This window comes from Talpa europaea, assembly GCF_964194135.1.
Source record: "Talpa europaea genome assembly, chromosome: X".
NCBI classification, from domain to species: Eukaryota; Metazoa; Chordata; class Mammalia; order Eulipotyphla; family Talpidae; genus Talpa; species Talpa europaea.
The window spans coordinates 68107478-68119567 of NC_140081.1; the positions used below are offsets into that span (position 1 = coordinate 68107478).

Below are 12090 nucleotides of genomic sequence, written 5' to 3' on the forward strand. Positions count from 1 at the left end.
AAACAAGTACATTTTTAAAATCAGTCCCTGTGGTCAATGATAAATACAGCATTTAAATCAGTCCCTCAGGCTCAAGGGTTATGCAAGGAACGTGATTCCGCATGCCTATGATTTCACCATCTTTCCTAACAGAGATGACGCTTGCTGTGCAAATCTGAATGACTTTCCATCACTTTACTCGTGGTGTCAAGTCTTTTACTTTGAACACACGTAGAAAGGCGATTTTCAGCATTTTGAAAAATGTACTTTCCTCGTAAGTCAGATAATTACTTACTGATTTTAGACCTGCAAGTTTGAAGTAGCTCAATTTCCCTTTAAACACATTACTAGGTATTTTTTGGTGTGTATACGTTGCTTCCTTCTTACTCCAGGCACCATAATTATTCACAATAGTACAGCGATTCTCCACCTAACTTAGGCAACATAAGGAATCTTAAAATGGGTTCCAAGGTTATTATTTGAATCTATTATATTGATTGACTTTTCCCTTCAAGAAAAAGGGTTGGAAGAGAAATTTTCAGGCCCTCTAGCACTTCTGCTTTGAGTAGTGTTAATACAGATTTTTTTGTCATGCTTAATATTTAAGCTTCTTCTCAACTAGGAAGACAGTAGACATTGGAAGCTATAAATTTCCTGAAACTACATTCTACTCCAACTTTAGTTTATTTTGTTCAACATTACATATATTTTTAAGAAAACTAGTATATGCTAGACTAATTTTTAAAAACAGAATTTCCACTAAAATTAATAAGACAGCTAAAGGGCAATAAATTTTTCAATTTCAGTTTCACTAGATCTATGCAAGACTCAACAACTATTTAATCACTTTTGGTTTTATTACTGTGTCTTTAGAATGATTTGCCTTACATTCTAGCAGACAGTTCAACAAAGGCTTAAAATCCTAGAACTGAGAAACCACCCGGCCACCTCCTACACAGCTGTATATCAGCCAACTGCATTTCATTTGCCCCCATACATTCGCTCGATGTCTTTGAGGTAATGGTTCTTCAGTTCCTTCCTTTTCAGTTTGAAAGCATCAGTTACCAGACCGGTTTCTGGGGTCCATGGCTCTGGGCTGAGGCGAACCTTGATTGGGATTTCAAACCGCTCCAATTTCACTGAAATGAGGAGGAGGTGGAAGAGAGAGGGGAAAGGAGTGGGTAGAGTGGGGAGGGTTGGGAAAATGCAGGAGAATGGGAGACAAAGAAACAATCAAACATGAATTTTGCAAGATGACTCTGAATGACACAGGTGATGAGCAAACTTCTTTAATATGTTAATACCACTATCATATAATTTCATGTATTTCTCAAAGTATATGTACATTGTTTCATTTGTACAATTTTGGTCTCTGGTTTTTATGCTAATATATATATGGAGACACCCTCCTCTTCAGGGTCCTTGTACTGGTTGTGCTTCTTTCCCTCTGTAGCTGCAAGACTCACTTCCTTACTTCATCCAGGCGACTCTGCTCACGTGCACCTCCTCAGAGGGGAAGTTCCCTGAACACTCAGCAAACATCTCTGTTTCTCTAGATCCTCTTATATTATGTTTTCTTTAAAATATTTATCACCACCCAATATATTATATATTTACCTCGCCTACTAGAATGTAAGCTCAGTTTTTGAAAGAAAGCAGGGTCTTTGTTTCTTTCCTGACCATCCATGGGGCTACATTGAGAGAGCCCTCAATAAATATATATTTATTAATGCACGCTACAAAAAATTAAGCCTCCAGACGACTGCTTTTAATAAACTTTATTATATATTAAAATCAAAATCAAAACTGGGGGCCTCCCTGGTGGCGCAAGGGGTTAAGACACAGCACTATGAAGTTATCTGCAGCCATTGCAGCATGAGTTTGATCCCTGGCCAGGGACATGGCCCACATGGCACAGCAGACCTCTGCTGTCTCGCCCGCTGCTCCCCTCAGCAAGTATATTTCAGTAGATGGGCCTGTTCTGCTCCCCACTCTGTCTCTGGTGAATCCTCTCATGCCCCCGCATCTCTGGCCTACACCCCAGCTCTTGTATGCATAATAAATAAATTCTTTAAAAAAAAGATAAAAATGGGGGCAGCAGCTTCCTGTCTGCTCATGACCTGTACCATGCCGGGACTTCTCTTCACTGGCCTCCCTCAGTGGAGGCAGTTCTCCTCAAGGCAGCCCTCCTGCAACCATGCAAGTCTCTCTTAGCAAACCTGTCCCTTTTGGGGTACAGCTCTTCCTGCCTGCTTGTGTCTATGCAAGTGTCTTTTACTCGTCTGTCCCTTTCCCTAACAAAACTCCCATTTAAATATAAAAAAAATAAATAAATATGGGGATTATGGATTTCATGCTTTAAACTATATAAGGATTGATACAGTGAGTTAGACAATTCAATACATGTTGAAAAATTTAAGAAATATAAGGCAAAATAAGGCCATACAAGCAAGTAATACAGTACCTAATAGCTTTAAATTCAATAAACTACATTCCATATTTATTAGTACAAGGTCACCCTTAAAACTCTGAAGGCCCATTAACAGTTGTGTTAATCTACAGGTGAGCTTTACCTTGTGTGTGTGATTATTTGAAACAGCAGTATCAAAGGAACAAATACTTGCATGTTGTAAAACTACTGCTAAACAACCCAATTCACTTTAGAAACAACTGGGTTTCAGTGACAAACACAAATAACTCAAATTTATGGGAGTTTCTGTTCTAATACTAGTTGAAATTCTATGAATGCTTGGTTGAAAGGGTGAGCTGCTTATTAAAATGAGAGAAAAATATAAAGCTGAGTGTGAAAAGTCACCTTTCGAAACCAACTTCCTAAAAGTATAAAACCTGATGAGGTAGTAAAAAATATATACAATTTGCTCAAATTAACTGTGTCTACTTTGTTGGCAGGTTACAGTTGTAGCTCACACTCACACAGATGTTACCGAAATAATCCCATCAGCAACCAAGCTTGCATTTGGATCTCAAGGAAAACAATTAAGTTTTCAACTATAGCTTTGGCTCATAAACCATTTTTCATGTTACTTTCCCTATTTACATAGGCCTTATTCCAGAAACAATAAGAAAACTGGGACAAGGAAGGCACAACAATTCAGTTGCACACAAGCAAATCGAATATATTTATGAAATTGTCTATATTTAAACTGTATTAACTAAAGTCCTGTTCAAAGCAAAAGACTGCATTAAAGGCTTCACTTTGGGGACTCTTAAAAGTACTAAGCAACCCAAACAATAGGGTGCAATGGGAAATCATACAGTTTCTTGTAAACAGAATTATTAATAGCCAACAAGTGAGAAAAATCAGGTCAGAAAAACAAAAAAGATTTGACACAGCAGCACTTTTTCTGAATTACCTAGAACATTATGAAATGCCACCTGCAGGTGGCAGCAAATGTCAAATTTTCTAGCCATCTGTAATATCAAATCACCCCAAAATAATTACTTGGCATTTTTATGATACTACCTATATCTCACATTTACATTTAAGACAAGAAGAGGCCTGCTATGAAGGATCTATGAATTGAGACAGATTTAGCTGAATACAAGCAAAACTATTTTACACATTTCTGCACACATTTCTGTAATTTGAATCACAAAGTTGGCAAGATATATCTTTTATGGCTCAGAAAAGGTTATGATTGTATGTTTAGTTCATGATCTGTTCAAGTACATGCTTCATTCCAAGCACAGGAAAAGTTACGGGGCCTTAAAGGTCCTAGAGTTTAATTTTCTGCCTGATCCTGAACCAGTCAGACTTCCACAATTACCACTTTTACAAAACATTTTGCAATGAAAAATGACTGAAGTCACATCTTATGCCATTAGTACATTCAGAGAATGACCAAAACTAATAATCTGTTGGCTAAAATACTTTATAAAATACCACATATAAAGAAAAATAAACATGGTTTACATCGAAAAAGCAAGTGGGGGGCCTCCCCGGTGGCGCAGCGGTTGAGCGCTGGGTTGCGAAGCTGCCCGCGGCCTCTGCGGCACCGGTTCGATCCCCGGCTGCTCCCCGGCCACCAGAGGAGGGTCCCACATGGCGTGCAGACCTCTCCTGCCGCCCGCTGCTCCCCTCAGCAGTGTACTTCGGTCCTTCTGCCTGCTCTGCTCCCCGCTCTGGCTCTGGTGAATTCTCTCACCCTCCCGCGCTTCTGACTGTACCCAGTGCTTGTATAAGTAAAACAAACAAACAAACAAACAAATAAATAAACATGCCTCTATTAAAGAAAAAAAAAAGAAAAAGCAAGTGGGCTAGCAAGTGGGAGCCGAGGGTTCAAAGCTAGTTGCCAACAGACAAGGATGCTGAGAAGAAGCAAACTGACCTCCTGAATCTGTGCCTCTGAAGACAGAGATAAGGGGTACACTTAAAACAGGAAAGCTACCCACTCCCCCATAGCATGTTCAGAGGACAGTTTCTTCCTCATCCTGTTCTTGCTGACCAGATTGGAAACAGTTTTACATTTTGGAAAAATGAACTAGAGAAAAAAAGGGAGTCAAGGGCACTAGACACAATATAGGGAGGAGTAGGCTCAACTCAGACTGACTGATTCAGGGAGGGAAAAGACCTCTCCACCCACTCAATCCCCTTTCCTGTTTGGCTACTAGAACACTGGCAGCTAGGATGTTATCCCCCAGGCAATAGATCAGAGAAATCCTCTTTGAAGAAATGAAATGACCCAAGACAGTAACAATGGAATAACTTTTCAGTAAGCTTTCTAAACAGCCGCACTCTCAAATATTAACGCAGACAAGGGTCAGCAGATACATCTGGGGCCATGATCCACAACAGAACAAAGTAGAACTTGGAGGAAACAGAGACAAGAACAGAAGAAAACTTCATGTAAGGACTCCCCCTTTAACATCCTCAGGAGTAAGAGGGCACACTCATAAAAAGGCAACAGAGTGCTACTAATAGGACACTAGAGAGCATAAAAGAACTCTGGGAGGGGAGCTCGTTCCCGCATCGCCATTTTGCAGCAGGGACCTTTCTTGCTGGAGACAGTGTGAACCAGCAGAAGGCTCACCAAGGAGACAGAGGTAAGCTGGGAGGCTGGCCCATGCTGGGCGCCTTCTAGCTTGCAGTTCCAGCCCAGAGGGGAGCAGCACCCACCGCTGGGGCGTGCAGGGGAGCGCGTCGCCGGCACCGGCATTTTGCAGCAGGGACCCTTCTTGCTGGAGACTGTGTGAACCCAGCAGAAGGCTCACCGAGGAGACAAGAGGTTAAGCTGGAAGGCTTGCCCACACCGGGCACCTTCTAGCCTGCAGTTCCAGCCCAGAGGGGAGCAGCACCCACCCCTGGGGCAGACCGGGCGTGCAGGGGAGCTCGTTCCCGCATCGCCATTTTGCAGCAGGGACCTTTCTTGCTGGAGACTGTGTGAACCAGCAGAAGGCTCACCAAGGAGACAGAGGTAAGCTGGGAGGCTTGCCCATGCTGGGCGCCTTCTAGCCTGCAGTTCCAGCCCAGAGGGGAGCAGCACCCACCGCTGGGGCAGACCGGGCGTGCAGGGGAGCGTGTCCCCGGCTCTGGCATTTTGCAGCAGGGACCCTTCTTGCTGGAGACTTGTGAACCCAGCAGAAGTTCCCCAGAGGAGCCAGTGGTGAGCTGGGAAGGTCGCCCAAGATGCCGGCCAGTACCAGCAACACAGTGTCACAAGGAATACGGCAAATTAGAAAACAGGCAGTAGGGAGTAGAAAAACAACATGCAACCCAGCAACTCCTCAGCAAAATAGCACACCACAAAAAGAAAACCATCTACCAGATTGCAACGACAGTAACTTGGAAGAACTTCTGAGCCTTCCAGATAGAGAATTTAAAATTGCTGTGATTAAAAAACTGACAGAAGTCATAAAGGAAAACAATGATAAGGGGAAAATAATTAATGACCAGAAGAATGAAATTGAGTCCCTAAAGAGGGAAGTAAAAGAAATGCAGGAGATCAAAGAATTAATGGAGACACTAAAGAACTCTGGGAAAAGCAGTGAAAGCAGAATAGATGAAATGGAAGAACGAATAAGTACTCTTGAAGACACAGAAATAAAAAGAACTAAAACAGAAAAGGAAGGAGAAGTACGAAGGAAAAAGACCGAAGAAAGACTTCGGGAACTATCTGACTCCATGAGGAAAGGAAATATAAGAGTTATAGGAATCCCAGAAGGAGAGGAGAGAGATTAGGAACAGAGAAAATATTCAAAGAGATAATTGAAGAGAACTTCCCAAACGCTAAGAAGGATCTGAAAATTGATATACAAGAAGCAAGAAGAACACCAAACTTCCATGACGAAAGGAAAAATACAGCAAGACACATAATAGTAAAGCTCCCAAGAATCCAAGACAAAGAAAAAATAATGAAACTAACAAGAGGGAAGAAACAGATAACATTCAAAGGGAAACCAATCAGACTGACATCAGACTTCTCTGAAGAAACACTACGGGCAAGGAGAGAGTGGAGGGACATAGTCAACAGACTCCAAGAAAACAGATGCCAACCAAGAATACTCTATCCCGCAAAGCTCTCCTTCCTCTTTGAATAAAGAATATGGACCTTCCCAGACAAACAGAAACTCCGGAATTTCATTGCGACTAAACCCCCACTCCAAAAAATACTACAAGGAGTCCTAAAGCCAGAACCTCAGAGGGACGAATAACAACAAAAGAAGGCCAAAGAAAGTTATTAAAAGAATAAATAAATAAAATCAAAGGAAAGACAAACACAATGGCAAATACAGATGCTAACATATCAATACTAACTCTAAATGTAAATGGACTAAACTCTCCAATAAAAAGACACAGAGTTGCAGGCTGGATTAAGAAACAAAACCCAACCTTTTGCTGTCTCCAGGAAACACATTTAGCTGCAAAAGATAAAAATAGACTCAAAGTTAAAGGATGGAAAACAATTCTACAAGCAAATGGACCAAAAAAGAAGGCAGGAACAGCTATACTCATATCAGATAAAACAGATTTCAAACTCAAAAAGATAAAAAGAGACCCCAGTGGTCATTACATTATGATCAAGGGGATAATACTTCAAGAAGAAATAACACTCATTAACATATATTCACCAAACGAAGGAGCACCAAAATATATCAGATAACTATTACCATCTTTGAAAACAGACATCAGAGAAAACACATACGTAGTGGGAGACTTCAACACACCACTATCAACAATGGATAGATCAACAAGACAAAAAATAAGTAAAGACACTAAAGCTCTAAATAAGGATCTAGAGTGCTTAGGCTTAACAGACATATATAGAACACTAAACCCAAAAAAATCTGAGTATACATTTTTCTCAAGCGCACACGGATCATTCTCTAGGATCGATCATATACTGGGGCACAAGACAAACATCAACAGATACACCAAGATTAAAATCATACCAACCATCTTTTCTGACCATGAAGGCATCAAACTAGAAATAAACCATAAAGAGAAGGCAAGGTATTCTCCTACCTCGTGGAGATTGAAACCCACACTACTGGAAGTCCACTGGACTAACGAGGAGATAAAAGAAGAAATTAAAAAATTCTTTGAATTGAATGACAAGGAGGACACCAATTTCCTAAATGTATGGGATGCAGCAAAAGCAGTAATAAGAGGAAAATATATAGCAATAGATGCTCACATCAAGAAACAAGAAAGAACTCAAAGAAACAACCTAATCTCGAAACTCAAAGATCTAGAAAAAGAACAACAAAAAAGCCCCAAAACCAGTAGAAGAAAAGAAATAATAAAAACCAAAGCAGAAATAAATGAAATCGAAACTAAAAAAACAATCCAAAAGATCAACGAAACCAAGAGCTGGTTCTTCGAAAAAATAAATAAAATAGCTAAACCCCTTGCCAGGCTCACAAGGGCAAAAAGGGAGAAAGCACAAATAAATAGGATAATAAATGAAAGAGGAGAAATCACAACGGACACAGCAGAAATCAAAAGAATTATTAATAACTACTATGAACAGTTATATGGAAACAAGTTTAACAATCTAGAGGAGATGGACAAATTCCTACAACTCTACAATCACCCAAAGCTAGATAAAGAAGAAATAGAACACCTAAACAGACCAATTACAAGCAGCGAAATTGAAATGGTAATCAAAAACCTCCCCAAAAACAAAAGCCCAGGACCTGATGGATTTACAAATGAATTCTACCAAACATTCAGAGATGAATTGGTACCTATCCTTCACAAACTCTTCCAAAAAATTGAGAAGGAAGGTATAATACCTAACATGTTCTATGAAGCCAACATTACACTAATACCAAAACCGAACAAGGACAACACAAAAAAAGAAAACTATAGGCCAATCTCCCTAATGAACACTGATGCAAAAATCCTCAATAAAATTTTAGCTATCAGAATCCAACAGTGTATCCATAAGGTAATTCACCACGACCAAGTAGGATTCATTCCAGGGACACAAGGATGGTTTAACATCCGAAAATCAATCAACGTTATCCAACACATCAACAAAAAGAAATATAAAAACCATATGATAATATCAATAGATGCTGAGAAAGCTTTCGACAAAGTGCAACACCCATTCATGATAAAAGCCCTTGAAATTCTTGGGATACAAGGAACGTACCTCAACATCATAAAGGCCATATATGACAAGCCAACAGCCAGTATCATTCTCAATGGTGAAAAGCTGAAAGCAATTCCATTAAGATCTGGAACAAGACAAGGATGTCCACTTTCACCACTGCTTTTCAATATAATACTGGAAGTCCTAGCCAGAGCAATAAGACAAGAGAAAGACATCCAAGGAATACAAATAGGAAAAGAAGAAGTCAAAATATCACTCTTTGCAGATGATATGATAATATACATAGAGAACCCCAAAAACTCCACAGAAAAACTAATTCAACTCATCAATCAGTTCAGTAAAGTGGCAGGATACAAAATCAACACGCAAAAGTCAGTAGCCTTCCTATATACAAACAATAAATCTGAAGAAGAAGAAATCAAAAAAACCATCCCTTTTATTATTGAAACAAAAAAAATCAAATATTTGGGAATAAATCTAACAAAAGAGGTAAAGGACCTATACAAAGAAAACTATAAAACACTGTTAAAAGAAATAGAAGAAGACACAAAGAAATGGAAAGACATCCCCTGCTCATGGATTGGGAGAATAAACATTATTAAAATGGCCATCCTACCAAAAGCAATATACAGATTCAATGCTATTCCAATCAAAATTTCAATGTCATTCTTCAAAGAAATAGAACAATTATTGATGAAATTCATATGGAATCACAAAAAACCCCGAATAGCCAAAGCTCTCCTGAAAAAAAAAGAAGGGAATGGAGGCATCACACTCCCAGACTTCAAACTCTACTACAAAGCCATAATCATCAAAACTGCATGGTATTGGAACAAGAACAGACATACAGACCAATGGAATCGAATAGAAAATCCAGAAATAAACCCACAGATTTATGGTCAACTAATCTTTGACAAAGGAGCAAAGACTATGCATTGGAGCAAAGAAAGTTTGTTCAATAAATGGTGCTGGGAAAACTGGGTCGCTACATGCAAAAGAATGAAGCTTGACCACCACCTCACACCATACACAAAAATCAACTCAAAATGGATTAAAGAACTAGACATAAGACCTGAAACCATAAAATACATAGAAGGAAATATAGGCGAAACACTATGTGATTTGCATATCAAAGACATCTTTACAGACACATCACCCAAAGCAGTGATAGTGAAGGCAAAGATCAACAGCTGGGACTACATCAAATTAAAGAGCTTCTGCACAGCAAAAGAGACAATAACAAAAACAAAGAGAAACCCCACCAACTGGGAGAAAATTTTTCCACACAACACTAATGATAAAGGACTGATCACAAAAATCTGCAAAGAGCTGATGAGACTCAACAACAACAAAGAAAATAATCCAGTCAAAAAATGGACAGAGGAACTAAAAAGAAACTTCTCTGAAGAGGAAATGCGAATGGCCAACAGGCATATGAAAAAATGTTCAACATCACTTGCAATCAGGGAAATGCAAATCAAAACTACCATGAGATACCATCTTACACCAGTGAGAATGGCACATATTAAAAAAAATAGCAACAACAAATGTTGGCGAGGTTGTGGAGAAAAAGGAACTCTTCTGCACTGTTGGTGGGAGTGCAAACTGGTCCAACCACTATGGAGAGCTGTGTGGAGATTTCTGGACCTACTAAACATAGAGCTTCCACAGGATCCAGCAATTCCACTCCTAGGTATTTACCCAAAGAACACAGAAACATCAATTCCAAAGAACACCTGCACCCCTATGTTTATAGCAGCACTGTTTACAATAGCTAAGCTTTGGAAACAGCCCAAATGCCCAAAAATAGATGACTGGATCAAGAAGATGTGGTACATATATACCATGGAATATTACTCAGCATTCAAAAAAGATAAACACATGCAATTTGCAGCAACATGGATGACGCTGGAAGGGATCATGCTCAGTGAAATAAGCCAAAAAGAAAAAGAAAAATACCGGATGGTCTCACTCATAGCAGGGATCTAGAAAACTTAAATAAGGGACCAGGAAAATGAATAACTATAAGAAAGTGAAAATCAAAATCAACAAAAACTATGAACCAGAGACACTTTTTGGGGGGTGGGGGGCGGGAGGGGAGGGATTGGGGTCAGAATGGGGGGATTGCAATTGTATGGGGAATATAAAAATAAAATTTATTAATTAAAAAAAAGAACTCTGGGAAATTAAAATTCTGATCATAGAAATTGGAAATTCAGCAGACAGATGAGGCGATAATGTTGAGGGTCTCTGCCACAATTTAGAACAAACAGAACAAGATGGAAAGCGAGGACAAAAAGATAATAAAATTATAGCAGGAGGTCCAACAGTCACATCAAATTAGCCCCACATAGAAATACAAACAAAACTTGGAAGGGAAAAACTATGAAAGAAGAGCAAGCAGGGCCTCCCCAGTGGCGCAGCGGTTGAGCACTGGGTTGCGAAGCTGCCCGCAGCCTCTACAGTGCTGGTTCTATCCCCAGCTGCTCCCCAGCCACCGGAGGAGGGTCCCACATGGTGCGCAGACCTCTCCTTTCTCCCTGCCTCCCGCTGCTCCCCTCAGCAGTGTACTTCGGTCCTTCTGCCTGCTCTGCTCCCCACTCTGGCTCTAGTGAATTCTCTCACCCTCCCACGCTTCTGACTGTACCCAGTGCTTGTATGTATGTATGTATGTATGTATGTATATATGTATGTATGTATGCATGTATAAATAAATAAATAAATCTTTTTAAAAAAAAAAGGGCAAGCAAAGGTAAACAGGTATTTCCTAGAAGCAAAGGGCAGAAATTGTAGGTTGAAAGGGTCCACAAGTGAGTACACACTATGATAAATGATAAGGATCCACACCAGGGCACATCATTATGAGCTGCCAGGACAGCGATGGACCATTCCAAGCAGAGGCTAGATGACGACTTAGCAGACGCTGTAATCAGCAATAAAGCCTTAGATACTACAAGACATTTAATTTAAGGCTAAGGATACTTCCAGCATGGAAATTCATTGTAACTATATGCTTAAGAGCAGATTTTTAAGACCCTATATTTTATGATTAAAGCAATGATATATCTTAAAGACTAATATAAAAGATATTAGATGATTTTTAGGGACTTCAATAAAAAAGCAGCTTATTACTCACTGGTGTTTGCAGCTTCTCTAATTTCTTTCAGTATTTCTGCTTCCATGGCAGGATTATTGCAAATATCGACCCAAGTTCCTTCCACCCCTTTCTGTTGTGCCAAAAGTGTCAGCCTTTTCTGATTAGGAACCACAAAACTGATCACATAGGACTGGTCACTAAAAAATTAGAAAATAAAACAAAATAGAAATTAAAACACTGAGAACAATTATTCACAAAGTATTCAATTAAATAATCCAGATCATTCTAAATATTTACTTTCTTAGTCTCTTACTGTTAAAGTTTCATTAAGAAGTATAAGACCCATAGTACTGGCATAAACACAGTCACATAATCGATGGAAGAGAATAGAGAGCCCAAATACAAACTCTTGCATACACAATCAAATGATCTTCA

The 12090-nt window shown here is 39.5% G+C and overlaps 1 protein-coding gene across 1 annotated transcript in view; it reads right to left on the reverse strand.

Moving 5' to 3' along the window:
* Positions 1-960: 960 nt before the first annotated feature.
* The window catches only part of ACSL4 (acyl-CoA synthetase long chain family member 4), a gene marked incomplete at its 3' end in the record, with an annotated part of 42185 nt that continues 31055 nt past the window's right edge, over positions 961-12090 (reverse strand). The window contains exons 14-15 of the mRNA XM_084258248.1: positions 11695-11852; positions 961-1118 (exon numbers count right to left, since the gene is read on the reverse strand). Of these exons, the coding sequence (XP_084114374.1) occupies positions 961-1118; positions 11695-11852 (316 nt within the window). The remainder of the gene's footprint in view (positions 1119-11694; positions 11853-12090) is intronic.